We start from the raw sequence: 15,032 nt of genomic DNA, 5'->3' as shown, positions 1-15,032 counted from the left end.
TGGGAACTCCCCATCCCTAAGCCATTTTGCGCAGGCCGTACCTAGTTCTTGACCCATTGTAGCCCAAAAGGATTGGAAAAAACCTGGGTTCAATCCATCAGGGCCCGACGATTTGTTTGGACTCATAGAAAAAAGGGCAATTTTAAACTCCTCAATCTGAAAGGGAGCCGTGAGCATGTCATTTGTCGATGTGTCAATCACTGCTTCAATAACATTCACAGTCTCAGATCCAGTTGTCTCAGTTCCGGTGTAAACGGATTGGAAGTACTGCTTTGCATAACCCAACATATCATTCTGATTATCAATAATTACTCCATCTTCATCGCTAAGGGAAGTAATAAGATTCTGTTGTCTCCTTGCTTTCACGCTGGCGTGAAAAAATTGGGTATTTCTATCTCCCTCTGTCAACCAAAAGGCCTTAGCCCTCTGCTTCCAAAACCTCTCCTCAGCTTCCAATACTTCATTAAGTTTTCTTTTGGCAAAGAAAAATTGAGCAATTGAATCCCCATCCCTTTTGCCATCCAGTGATTCCATCTGATTCCTCCATCTCCTAATTTGGCTCTTAAAACGGACATTGAAATTCTTACCCCAATCAGTCATCTTCCGTACACAGTCCTTCAATTTCTCAGGCACAGGCCTACATCCCTGTCCCACCCAATTCCGAGTCACCAATTCAGTGAACTCTTTCTCCTTCAACCAACTGTCTTCAAAATAGAATCTTTTAGTTCTATTATGTGTTTCTTTATGCTCAAACCTAAGCAAAAGAGGAAGGTGATCAGAATAACCCGACATGCAGGATTTGAATTGATAATTAGCGAAACGGCTAAGCCACTCAGCCGATGCAAAGCCCCTGTCTAGCTTTTCTCTGACCCAAGCCTCGGTTCCCCTCCCTCTTTCCCATGTAAATGGGCTACCTTTCAGCTCCAGTTCTGACAAACTACAATCCATCACTGCTCTGTTGAAATCTTGCATCAAGTAGGTAGGGAACGCAGCTCCCCCAATCTTTTCATCTGCGTGCAGAATACAGTTAAAGTCCCCTACTATTACCCAGGGTAGCTGAGAGTCACCAGAAATTCTCCTCAGCAACTCCCAAGACTCACCATGTCTATTCCGATCTGAAAAACCATAAAAACCCACTAACCTCCAGTCCCCATATAATCCATCAGAAATTACCACCTCAATGTGATGCTCAGAGTAGCTCTTGATATTCACCTGAAACCTTGCTTTCCAAAGTAATGTTAACCCACCACTCCGCCCTCTTCTATTCACAGAGAAAGCTCCATCAAACTTCAATTGTTGCTTGATAGTAACTATACGATGATCCTCTACCAATGTTTCCATTAGAAAAATGATATCCGGTCGTTGGGAAGAAACTACCTCCTTCAAAGAACGAACTGCCCGGTGGTTTCCCAGACCACGACAGTTCCAGCTTACACAACTCATTCCGTCTGGCGGCCCTGTGCATGAGGGCTCGCCGAAAAATTTCCCTTAGGAATCCCCTTATCCGTATCTGGAATAGAAGCTCCTACCACCTGAACGCCTTCCTGGACCCCCTCTCTCTCCTTCCCCTCCCTTCTCCTCTTCCGTGCCTCCAGCACTTCCATCTCAGTATCCTCCTGGTCCCCTTCTACCTCACCCCTCTCCCCTTCCTTATCCTTCTCCTCTACCCATTCCGAAACCCGGAAGAAAGGTCCAGAAATAGGACAGATTCCCACCTCCCTCTCCCCTAACATCGCCTTTGATGACCTCCCTCTCTCTCCCCTGCTTGTTCCTCCATTAGTGATGTCCCGAAGGATGCCCCATCTCCCTCCCCTTACACTCCCTCGACCACCCATTCCCCGTCCTGACACATCCCCTCTAGTCCCCTCACGCAACCACTTTGCCCCACTCTGATCACCTCCCCTCTTAATAGGGGCCTTAAGCCACTCCCCCCACTCTCGCTTAATTTCCTCGCCCTGTAGGTCAAACACCTTATCACAATAGCGATCCATATGCCCCAGCAAACCACAGATATAGCAAAATATCCCCAGTCTCTCATATTTGAAAGTAGCCAGTGACCATATATTTCCAGCACTTCTTAGTTTTTTGAATCTCTTTAGAGGTAGTCTACAATCAATACTAACTCTAATGCGCATGAATTGTCTGTGGAAACCAAGATTATTATTCATATCATATTCCACGAAGGTTCCCAAGAAGTTCCCTATTTGTTTACCTACAATTTCAGACATTGTTCCTACAGGCAAACCAAAAATCTGTACCCATATTGGTAGCATAATTAGTGGAACCTCCATCGGAATATCTCCTAACCTCCAGTCATTCATAACCAGGATGTAATTATCAAAAGTCCAGGGTCCCCCAGCAACTACCCTATCTTTATCAATAGGATGAAAAAACTCAAAAGAATAGAGGTTCTGACTTACCTCCTGAATGTCAACTCCCCTCCCAGGTCTCCGCAGAACCGCAAGTCGATTGCGCAAAACCAGGAAGTTCAACGGTTTATCAGCCACAAATCTGCCCAAAAGTCATAGCCCCGAGTCTTCCACGACCTCTCCATTAGGTGGCACCTCTAACTCCAAATGCCCAGACTCCCCATCCTCTATTGTCAGCCCTGCCATTCCTCCCTCCATCCTCTCCAAACAGCAAACCACACAGCACCCAGCAGCAGAAACAATAACCAAAAGCCCTAAAAAGAACTCTAACTAGAACTCACAGCACCAAGGTACAGAGCCGAGCATAATACTCAAAGAACAGCCAATTAGAAAATCACAATTAACTCACCCACACTGAAATGCACCCCAAAACAGTGAAACCTCAACGAAAAAACCCAAGATCAGAAGGAACCGCAGAAGAAATCACCAATAAAAAGCATCGCCAAACCAAGACTCCATCATTCTCAAAGGAAACAGAAATCACCAAACAAACTTAAAAACACCAGAGAAACCCAAACAACTGCTCAAGCAAAAATGCACCACACACCACCAAAGAAACCAAGAAACCAGAAAATCGGAACAGAGAAAGCTCACCACACAATCAAGCTCAAAGCCTTGCTTGAGACAATCTCCACCACGGGAGGACCGCTCTCATCGGCAGGACCAGACGGCGGCGGCGCAAGATCAGACCGGCGGCGAATATCTGTTTACATTATTTCATCATTCAATCATTTTTTAGTATTTTCAAATTAAAGCAAAAGTATTGCTATATATTTTAATTATGCTTTTTTAGAATTTCATAATATTTTAGTCAAGAATTAATAAAAAAATTATTCGGTCCACTATTATATTAAGATTTAGAATTTAAAATTTGAATATGGAATTAGAGTATAAGATTTAAAAATTAAAATTTAAGATTTAGAACTTAGAATTTAGAATTTCAGTTCAGGATTTAGTATTTATTGTTTAGAGTTTTAGAATTTAGAATTAAACTTTGGAAATCATAGTATTTAGAATTTAGCTCTTATATTATAGAGCCTAAAAATACTAAAAATAAAAAAAAAATATAACAATTGCTTAATAAAATAAAAGATATCCGAAAAATGAAAAATGGAACCAAACAACCTCTAAAATGATAAATTAATTGAATACGAAAATACACTACAAGAAAAACACGTTTTACCAGTGGAATATTCCGTCGGTGATCCGCCAAATTCAACGTTACCGACGGATCAGCAGTAGATTGTATTCCGCTGGTAAACGGCTCGCTGGTACCGCATACCGACCACAAATCTCTTTCCGTCGGAGATCTATGCGGACCAAAATTGGGTCGAAAGATTCTGCTGGTAAATTTCAAACACCGACCAACTATTATCGACCCCAATTTGGCCGGTGAATATTTCCGACGGATATTTCCGACCATTTTCCGTCGTGATTAATATTAAAAATTGAAAAAAAATATATATTTTTTTTAATTAGTCAATTTATTTGGATTCAAGGGAACTCGTATATGATATATGTACAAATTTGAGTCTTACGATTCACATGATTACAACTCATAAATTAACTGAACCTAGTCTCCTCTAGACTTACACCTAATCTGCTCAGGACTTATAAATAGATATAATTGCCATAAATTGAGAGAAGCTAAACAATCCATGTCACAAAAGTTTTCAGCAAATAAGTATATATTATAAGAAAAATAGGTTGGGAGTTAATAATCCCAACATGATAATGTCTACCTCAATCCATGAATTAAAACAACTACACGTGTTGGGTATGGGTACCTCAATCTGCACGTGATAATATATACCCATCTTAGCTTGGACTGAATCCGCATCCACCTCTATAGCTCTTCACTGTCATGCTTTCTTCCCGCTCCTTGCACCCTTTGATTGCTGACTGAACTCCGACTGTTGACTAACCTTTCGAAAACCTTCAGTCACTGTCAAACATAAAGTCAATTAGTTTTAATCAATGGTTCATCTCAATTTTGTTGTTTATATCTATTGTTTAAACGAACAATTTTATACCCAAAAATTACATGAATCTAAATAAGATTTAGAATACATGCCTATATAATCAAAAGTTGAAGACTTTATTAAATGCCGATAAACACACCTATTAAAATATAAAACAAATTATAAAGTAAACACCCATAGTAGAACTGTACATTCCATTAATGCTAGGAAGGCCTTTGAAACTGCATCTATTGAGACTCAGTCACAAGAATATAAGCAGCCAAATAAAAAACAGTAACACGTTAGGGGTTTACTGATAAGTCCAAAATATACCTAAATTAGCATGCTTAAATATATCAAAATTTATGTAAAAAAATATATTAATTATATTATTTTGTTAAGATTTTACGTTGGTATTTGTTACTATTGTGCAAGGTGCTAAATTATTTGGAAAAATCCAAATAGGAGCTAAAACGGAGTAAAAACGAGAGAGAAATCAAGTTTACAAGTAAAAGACGCATACGAGATTCAGAGGCCACGCCGGAGACTAAGCAATCAATCCAAAGAAGGAAGTCAAAGTCTCTGTCGCGACCGAGATTCTCATTATCTCGGTCATGATACGCGTTTTCATTGGACAATAAACACGAATTCCAGCATTTCTCCTTCTTCCCAAAGCCGTGACAGAGATTCCTAAAATATCTATTAGAGATAGCAACTCTATTCAACATATTTTACATGTTTTATTTTCCAAACGACGCATCCTTTCCTCCGGATAGAGGCGACTCTTCACCAACGGATACGTCCCTTCAAACACACCTCTTGGAATATTATAAATAGATGAAGAAATTCAGAATTCATGTTGCTTGTTCAATAGTTCATAATTTTGTTACACAAACTTGTTATAAAGTTATAAGTTGTGCAAATAGTTAGAGATACAATGTATAGATTTTATAGTTTGCGTTAAAGTTTTGTTCGACGATGAGTTTATACTTTGTTAGTGACCAAGACTCGGTACTATTTCGAGATTCACCGAGAAGAACCAGTGTAGGAGGCGCCCCAGGGTCTGACAAGCCTACGAAGTTGAGGAAAGGATTGACAACTCGGAACTCAATTAGTTAAAATGCTATCCAAGTTTCTTTTTCTCTCTTAACTTGACGTTTCATGTCAAACTAACGAATTATCTTTTCAATACAATTCTTTTCTTTACTGTTGTTATTTTAAGTCTGATCATCGATATTCTTAAAGTAATTTATGTGGTGTTTTCATAAAAACCATTTGAAACCAATCTTATATTCATGAAAACTTTGTCGAACACTTAAGCAAATTTGGATTTATATTTGGTTATTTACGAGAACTCGATTAATCGGATATAAACACCAAATTTGATTAAGGTTTTCAGTCTTAGGCCCGACCATGGAAAGACTGTCTGCAGTTCAAAGCCTATTAAATTGAATTAATCGATGAATTGTCACATCTTAATAATCAGATCAAAGTTATATAAGTTGTTTTCTTGCTTTGGGGATGGAAAAATCATGTATGTGTGCTTGTATGTTGATGATTTAATTTTCACAGGATGTGATCAAAACATGATTGAAAAATTTAAGAAATTGATGACAAACAATTTTGAGATGACTGATTTGGGACTGATGTCATATTATTTGGACATTGAAGTTCAGCAAAGTGATGAATGTGTCTTTTTGTCTCAAAATTCTTATGCCGAAACTATTTTAAAAGAATTCAAGATGGATAAATGCAATTCAGCTTCTACACCAGTTGGAAGGCTAAGATTTTTGACATGTACAAGGCCAGATATCTTATATGGAGTTGGACTCATAAGTCGTTACATGGAGGTTCCAACTTTAACTCATATGGAGGCAGCAAAACGAATACTTCGATACATTAAAAGTACATTGGATTATGGTTTATTTTACTCTTCCCAAAACAATTTCAGATTGTATGGATTTAGTGATAGTGATTGGGGAGGAGATGTTGATGATAGAAAGAGCACAACTGGTTTTATGTTTTTTTTTATGGGAATTGCTGTTTTTGCTTGGAGTTCTAAGAAACAAGCAATTGATACACTTTCAACATGTGAAGCAGAGTATGTTGCAGCAGTTTCTTGTGTTTGTCATGCAATATGGTTGAGACAGATGTTAAAAAGTTTGAAGTTTGCTCTAGATGGAGCAATTGATGTTTTTATTGATAATAAATCATCTATTGCGTTGGCTAAAAATCCGATCTTTCACAATAGAAGCAAACACATTGACACCAAGTATCACTTCATTAGAGAATGCATTGGAAGGGAAAAAATTCAACTCAAGCATGTACCGTCATCTAAAGATCAAGTTGCTGATATTTTTACTAAAGCTTTGAAGTTGGAAGATTTCAGAGATTGAGAGATGTTCTTAGTGTAACTAAGGGATAAAAAAATTATAAGTTCAAGAGAGTGTGTTGAAATAATAAACTTATAAATAATAGTCTTTAATTTGGTTCAATATATTGTCCAAGAGTCATTTATGTATTTATCATGAGTTGTATTATTTGACAAAGAGTCATCTGTATTTATATAGAGTTATTGTGTTCACCAATAGTCATGTCTGTATGTATAAATACCTGTGAATTAAAGTAATAAAGCAAGAGAGAATTTTCTTCCAACAAATTATATAAAAGTTTATTTATTTGATCCAACGAAAAAAAGTATCCGAACAATACAAAGATCCATAGTCCGAGCAAGAATTAATGGAAAGATTACTATTTACACTCTAAAGTAGAGGAGATTATGATCCAAATCCTGAGGAAGTTTACGACTTGAAGGGAATTTGGGAAGCAAACTAGCGATGTGTTTGGCAGTTTCCAAATATGATTTGTACTTGTTCATGATTAATCCACTACGATCGCCATCATCAATTTTACAGCCAAACACATTGCTATTATTATGATCTTTAGTTACAAGTAAATCCTTGAATAACTTTTTGTTGAAAGACCAAATGCCAGTTTTGAAATTGAATCGATATAATGGAAGGAATCGTTGGCCATAAATTGCAATGAATTCCAGAGCCGCAATGATGAATTCAAATTCTTCATTAGACATGTAGTATGCAAAACTAATTCGTGTCCATCCTGGCTTTACTCCATTGTATCCCTGCCATAAAACATGTCAAACTCAAATTTAATTCTTAAGGAATCCTTTGTTGAGTTCTAAACAAGTCTAGTAGTTATCCATAGCTAAAGAAATAATTAGCATATAAGTTATTATATACCTTGTGTATGGCAGATCTGATGGAAAGAGAGGTATCATAGTCAATATTGAGCAAAAGATGGCCATAAGGACCAGCACAAGCACATCCACCTCTTGACTGAATGCCAAACAAGTCATTAAACAAGGAAGCAACAAAAGCACCATGAAGGGGTTTATCTCTTGTCTCTCCCCACATGTTTAGGTTTCCTTTTTCTGCTGTGGTAGTAGTAGAATATATGAGGAATGACAAAATAGCTAGCCTTTTGGATTCTGTGGTTCCTAATATGGATATATTGTTGTTGGATTTTAGTCTGTTTAATGCTTTTTGAATGTAAAGGGTTTCTTGTTTCTCAATCATTTGGCAGCTTACATATTCTTTAATCCAGAATGCTAATGCTGCTCTTATTGTCTGTATTATTTGAGGTGTACCACCATTCTCTCTCTCTTCTATATTATCCACGTATAATGTGTCCTGCAACATTTTCTCAAATATGTCAGTGTACTACTTTCATTTATGTTAATGGAGAAACACGTTTTGTACTACTTTCATTTATGTTAATGGAGAAACACGTTTTGAGCTCTTTCAATGTTTCTTATTTTATTTATCATAATTATTATTGTTTTTTTTTTTTTAACAAGAACGGGTTTAGAGCCCCAAAACACACCTAAAAGAAACTAAGGACAAACAATCCTCCTAAGAGAAAAGATGCAGTAGTTCTCAAAAAGGATATCAATGAGGTGTAAGAGTCATACCATATTAGTGTGATGATTCATATTGAGTTTTTCAATCGAAATAATGACCAAATTTAGCCCAAATGTTTTTAGAAAAAATGAAGATTTAGTTCTAACATAAGAAATGATATAAATTTAACTCTAAAATTATCAAACAAGATCAATTTTAGTTTACGTTACCGAAAATTTAAAAATATTGGTTTAATTATTATTTAACTGTCACATCGGACCTTTTAAATAAATTTACCAATTGTTTATAATTATGTTAGTAACATGCTATATAACTATGTTAGTAACATATGATAAATATGTTAGACACGTTAGCAAATGGATATAAGTAGTGTCAATCAACATTGTATTCCATCCCCCATAAAGAAATGGATATAAGTAGTCTAAAGTATCGTCCAAATCAAAGAAAAATGTGTAGTAAAGTCAAATCAAGAATTTACTAATCTCTGAAAATAGTAATTGATGATGAGATTGTTTTGTCAATATATGCGGACGTCTAGGTAGGATGGTCTCTGATCTAAACAAATTTAATTTTTATATATAAATTTATACATAATTTAACAATAATATAACAATATATTGTTTCGTTTTTTCTAATAAATTATAAAAAAAATTTGTTCTTCAATTGTTTTAAAGCAAGTTTGATTTTTAATTAATTTTACTTATTGAGTTAAAAATTAATTGTATTTGATATATATTAAATTTAAATTTGTAAGAAAACGGAGCATAAGATCTATTTAGAGTCACGCAAATGTTTTATACATGAAACTAAAGAGTGTAGGGAAGTGAATATAATAAAATCATTAAACAAAGTTTTTATGGATAAAATAAGTAATAATAATAAAAACTCAGGAACCTAGTACTAAAATAATATATAATTGATAGGAGTTTTAAACATTAAAAAGGAAATATAGGATATGTTTTGCATATTCAGGTGTATGAATGGATTATTGTTATTATTATCTTGCATATAGCCAAATTTGAGTGGCGAATTAATATTATTTTAGTTGACCTTTGACTAGCAACGAGTATTCAAGAAATCAAATATGATAAAATTATTAAACAAAGTTTTATGCATAAAATAAAGATATAATTAAACAAATGAAAATATATAGAGTTTAGCGCACGTACGTTTTCATTTACACCATTGACATAAGAAACAGTCCCACCTCCACATGTAGAAGGAGGAGAACAGGTGAGCTGATAAAGAACTTTACTCATTAATAGAATTCCAGGTGATCCCGGTCCTCCAATAAATTTATGCGGACTCAGGAAAATAGCATCATAACCGTCCATTTCCCCTGATCTCATTTTAATCTCCACATACGGCCCACTATAAGGAATCATAGGATTATATTAGATTGGATTGGATTGATACCTTAATTTTAAGAAAAAAATGAAGTAATTCCGTACCTTGCAGCAAAATCGAAGCAGACAAATCCACCATAAGCATGAATCAAGCGAGAAAGACCCCGAGTCTGGGTAATGATTCCAGTAACATTGCTGCAAGCTGAAAAAGAGCCTAAAATAGGTCTATTTTGGCTGCTGTAAGACTTGAGTAATAGCTCGAGAGAATCCATATCAATTAAACCATTTTTATCCAATCCAATCTCTACCACTTCGGCTAAGCTCTGTCGCCATGAGAGTAGGTTCGAGTGGTGCTCATAAGGTCCAAGAAACACAACCCATCTCTCTTCATTGGTTAAACATTTAATGACTTTATCTCTCATTATTGATGATACAGATATACCCATTACCTCTTGTAAACGTTTTATAGCAGCTGTAGTTCCTGATCCACATAAAATTAAAGCATCTTCTTGCTTTCCCCCTAAACTTTTTTTAATGTATTCACTTGCTTCCTCTACCATTTTTGTTGTCCTGTGCCCGACATAACTGTCGCATGTATGTGTGTTTCCTGTATTTAAGTAATTATTTTCACGTGGTGAATGATTAAATTGAGATTGAGAAAAAGAAAAAGAAAAGAAACAAACATACCATAAAAGGGAAGAACATTGTTGATGATGAAATTCTCAATATAGTGAAGAGAGCGGGCGGAGGCAGTATGATCAGCATAGGTTAGCTTTCGTTTTCCAAATGGAGAATCAAATTCTGCATCTTTACCAATTATCTCACTTCGCAACCATTCAATTCTTTTCTCCTCTGAGATGCTCTTCTCCACATCCTCCAGCATCCGGAACGACTCCGACTTGCGGATCAGATCATTCCGCGATGAACCTGTTGTTCTTGTCGTTTCTTTTGTGCTACGACGACGTCGTGTTGTTTCTGTTGGGATATTCAGATGCTCTAGCTCCATTATGGTGTGCAAAAACTAGTATATGCTTGCAAGAATATATATAACCCAGGAAGATTCTTAATGCCAGAAATCTTTAAATAAAATACTATATAGGCGGCTAATAAATAGACGACGAACATGTTTAGTTTTTAATTAATTTCTAGTGGTTTGACTACAAATTAATCTGAATTCTTTATATCCAATAGGCAGAATTGCAACATGAGGGATTACTTTTGTTTACCACATAGTAGTAGTTTTAAATTACTTTCCAGTGGTTTGACCACAGACTAATTAACCTAACAGCGGCTGCGGGTCCTGGCTCTTCCATTGTAATAATAACCTAATACCAGGGCTGAATTGTTTATATCAAATACGCAGAATTGCAAAATATATTTCTAATACTCCCCCACAAAGGAATGGTGGGCGGACCATTAATTTGTCCCTCAAAGCTAGAAATCGAGCCTCCGAGAGTGGCTTAGTGAAAATATCCGCCGTTTAGTCAAGTGCAGAAATGTACAAAGCTGTAGTGCTTTCTGAGCAACCTTGTCTCCAAGGAAATGAATGCCAATTTCAAGATGTTTGGATTGATCCAAATAGGATCTGCAATGGGATATATTGCTCTAAGATTATCACACCATAGCATTGGTGGGTTGGGAGATACAAATCCAATTTCGTGCATTAGCATACGTAACCATAAGACTTCAGAACCAAGAGTTGCTAGTGCACGATATTCGGTCTCTGTGGAAAACCGTGACCGTTGTGTTGCTTACGTGACCTCCACAAGACTAAAATGAGCCAACCAAAGACTGCATAGTCGGAAGTTGATTTTCGATCATCGAGTTCGCCTCCCCAATCAGGATAATGTCATGTTAATATCAAGTGTACGACCTTTGTGAATGAGAAGTCCATGCATGGTAGTGGAATGGAGATGTTGAATTGTCTGTTTGACCGCTTTCCAATGATATTGAAGTTGAGCATTTTAGACTTACATGCTCTAACTTTAAGGGGATATTGAGATATTGTTGGGTGGTTGATGTAAATAGTCAATAGTTAATAAGTGTAAATTTATTAACTTTTATTAGTTTTCCTTATTAAATGTTTAGCTCTTGTATAAATACCTATAACTAATCACTGTTACGAGGTCAATACATTTTCTAATTATATTAAATAATTTTGTTTCCTTGCCCAATTTTTTTTTATTGGAACTAGGAGGAGAATCCCATAACAGTGAATCACAACTAGGTTGGCACCCACTGCGACTCCAGAACCCTCGAACCTGCTTTATTAAAAATAAAGAAAATGAAAAAAATAATAAGAGTTCGTACAAGTGATCGAAAAAACCAAACTAAACGAACCGATAAACAGTACCGTCATTTAAATTCTCACTAATAAACTCCAAGCAGACCGCATGGGGTAAATCCCACCAACAAGCCTTCTGACTTAAGCGTCCCAAATTAGCTAGACAATCTACAACCTTGTTTCTTTCCTAATAGATGTGTTAAATGACCACCTGCATCTGATCAAGTTTACTCAAACAATCCTCTCAGTCCCATCTTAAAATCCATGGAACCTTCATCGTACGGGATCGCATCATAGTAACAACATAAGCGAAGTCACTCTCCAGCCAAAGACGAAACCAACCTTTATCATACGCGAAGTGCACTGCAACAATAGCGGCTTTTAATTCTGCTAGATGGGCAAACGGAAGCACCACAGGGGACGTGAAAGTACCTACCGGCATACCAGAATTATCTCGAAAGATACCGACATAACCCGTTGTGCCATTCATAACCGAGGAGGAAGTGTTCATTTTGATCCACCCCTCTATCGGACGCTGCCAGTGAAGAGGGAGGATTTTAGGAGCCCATGGACGTCGTGGAGAAATTGATAAATTTGTTAGAACCTGATGTTCAATAATAGAATTCCATACAGTACCTTTATTCAATCCATCTGCTTGTTTGATATGTGACCAAAGGAAACGTAACGTCGCGAAGATGGACGGATTAACACCGTCGTGAATAAACTCGTTCCGCATTTTCCAAATCGTCTAGACTACGTGGATCATGACACTCTGCCACAGCGCAGCGACTTAGGAACTAAATCTCATCTGCAAAGTATGTATCACCCGATCTTGTAGCTCACCCATGTCCTGCAACCTTCTTAGAAACAGCTGCCCGATAGCCTGCCAAAGCGAATCCGCAAAACCACAAGCGACAAAAATATGATCGGCGGACTCAATGTGTGAAAAACAGAAACAACAGTGCGAAGCCAAGCTAAGTCCCCTCCTCTGAAGTCCCTCATGTGTCGGAAGATATTGATGGAACGCCAGCCAAACGACAAGAGAATATGATGGGGGAATGTGAGGCTTCGAGAGCAGGCGAACTAGGTGAGTTCGCGGTGGAGGGAGCATCCATCTACAAAATAGTGCAACAGAAAAAATACCATCAGCCGCCGGTTTCCATATACACAAGTCAGTGTCTGTTTTGCTGATGCGCGTTTCCTGAACTACCGTGAGGGAGAAGCAGCGGGAGTTCGGCCCAGCTGTTTTGGAGACTGAACTGCTGAATAACTTCATCACACTACATACGGTCCGATGTACTTAAACCAAGGTGATCCGCCACTGTAGGGAGAAGCCATTCGGTATTCCAGAAATTAAGTTGAGAATTCTCACCAATAATCCATTGATAATTTTTGCGAAGCTTAACATAGGCCGATTTGATCAATCCCCAAATTGAAGAGCAAGAAATTGGCCTAGTCAGACCAACCCAGTTCAGAAATCGTGTTTGCAGGAGATTAAAACACAACGAAGATTCAGTAAGTACTCCCTAGGCGAGTTTACTAGTGAGCGCCATGTTCATAACTTCTACTTTTTTCAAAACCACGCCACCTTGAGATAGTGTTTTCATGCATAAATCCCAGGATGGGGTAACTAGTTTCCGATCTCCCGTCGATCCAGACCAAATAAAATTTTTCATTTTCCGAGTGAGGTCCATCAGAAGAAGCTGCGACCATTTGTAAGTAATAAACAAATGTATGAGAGAGCTCCTGATTACTGTTTTCACAAGTGTGAATCTTCTTGCCATTGAGAGAGCATTACCTTTCCATCTTGAGAAAGTGTTTGTCGCGTTATCAGCTAATTTCTTTAAATGAACCGATCTAGGGGCTCTACAAAACAATGGGACTCCTAAATACATGAATGGTAGCTGTCCCAAGCGTATCCCCGTCGCCTCATCCAGCTTCCCACTTCTTTTAGTCGTGATATATTTCCCCACAAACAGTTCCGATTTACTCCAACTACCTCTTTGCCCAGACATAGAACCATAATAATCAAATGCCGAAGTAATGGTCCTGACGTTAGCCAATCAAATGAAAAATAACAAGATGTCATCGACGTATAAGAGGTGCGTGGGCATGTGACAGGTGGCTAAATAAGTCATGGGCGTAAACTTGCCCTTATCCTGCAGTTGAGACAGTAAACAGCTAAGGAATTCTTCTACTAAGCTGAAAAGAAGTGGAGATAATGGATCCCCTTGGCGGACACCGCGAGAACAACCAAAGTAACCAGAGACCCCTAAAGGCGTCATGATAGAGATGTGCGCAGAGGACAATATGTTTAGAACCCAATCCCTGAATTGTAGAGAGAAACCAAAAGAATCAAGAACCTCCAGGAGGAAATTCCAATCAATAATATCAAAGGCCTTGGTAATATCAATCTTCATGCTCATATGTCCCCCAAATTTCTTATGCAGAGACTTAGCCCTTTCATAGGCCACTGCAATGCATTGGTGTATGTTGCGCCCCTTGATGAAATCAAACTGATTAGGAGACACTATTTCGCTAGCAACCAGTGAGAGCCTGTCAACCAGAAGCTTTGAGATAATTTTAAAAACATAATTACTCATAACAATCGGTCTAAATTGTTCAATCTTCAAAGCCCCATCCAACTTGGGAATTAAGGCCATGATGCTCGAATTTAAACCCGTGGATATCAAAGCCGTGTGAAAAAAGCTAAGCACAGCTCTACAAACATCAGGACCAACCGTATCCCAAAATGTTTGAAAAAAATACCAGTGAATCCGTCAAGACTCGGGGCGCTCGAAGGATTCATCGTCATTACCACTTGCTTAATCTCAGAAAGAGACGGAACACGATTGAGCGACCTGTTCATATCGTCAGTCACCAGATGAGGAATTACCTCCTGTACAGATGATAAAACAGTCGGTTCAGATCGCGGATTGGCGAACAGCTGCGGGTAGAAAGCCGTGATATACTCGGCCATTTCTGTTCCATCCGTGCTAATGTTCCCATCTATCATGAGAGCCTGAATCACAGCCGCTGATTTGCACTGAGTCGCCATATGGTGAAAGAAT

The 15,032-nt window shown here is 37.7% G+C and overlaps 1 protein-coding gene and 1 long non-coding RNA gene across 2 annotated transcripts; both read right to left on the bottom strand.

Annotated features, from left to right (window-relative positions):
* Positions 1 to 7,034: 7,034 nt before the first annotated feature.
* LOC136231309 (uncharacterized) lies at positions 7,035 to 10,750 on the bottom strand. Its single transcript, XM_066020652.1, has 5 exons — positions 10,365 to 10,750; positions 9,783 to 10,284; positions 9,501 to 9,702; positions 7,651 to 8,100; positions 7,035 to 7,532 (listed from the first exon to the last, which is right to left on the bottom strand). Exons 1-5 carry the CDS (start codon positions 10,681 to 10,683, stop codon positions 7,146 to 7,148), a joined length of 1,860 nt encoding a protein of 619 aa, XP_065876724.1. The 5' UTR covers positions 10,684 to 10,750; the 3' UTR covers positions 7,035 to 7,145.
* A 1,212-nt stretch (positions 10,751 to 11,962) lies between these two features.
* On the bottom strand, positions 11,963 to 15,032 carry LOC136230494 (uncharacterized). Its single transcript, XR_010689409.1, has 2 exons — positions 13,172 to 15,032; positions 11,963 to 13,076 (listed from the first exon to the last, which is right to left on the bottom strand). It is a non-coding gene; the product is annotated as an uncharacterized lncRNA (long non-coding RNA).

Source organism: Euphorbia lathyris, chromosome 5 (genome assembly GCF_963576675.1).
Source record: "Euphorbia lathyris chromosome 5, ddEupLath1.1, whole genome shotgun sequence".
Lineage (NCBI taxonomy): Eukaryota > Viridiplantae > Streptophyta > Magnoliopsida > Malpighiales > Euphorbiaceae > Euphorbia > Euphorbia lathyris.
Note: the sequence above shows the minus strand (reverse complement) of the source record. Positions and strands in the feature narration are given on the sequence as shown.

Coding starts and splice junctions, on each gene's coding strand:
- LOC136231309 (XM_066020652.1), bottom strand. CDS start 10,683: ATGGAGCTAGAGCATCTGAATATCCCAACAGAAACAACACGACGTCGT. Junction 10,285..10,364: donor CAATGTTCTTCCCTTTTATG/GTATGTTTGTTT, acceptor ACTTAAATACAG/GAAACACACATACATGCGAC. Junction 9,703..9,782: donor TGCTTCGATTTTGCTGCAAG/GTACGGAATTAC, acceptor GATTCCTTATAG/TGGGCCGTATGTGGAGATTA.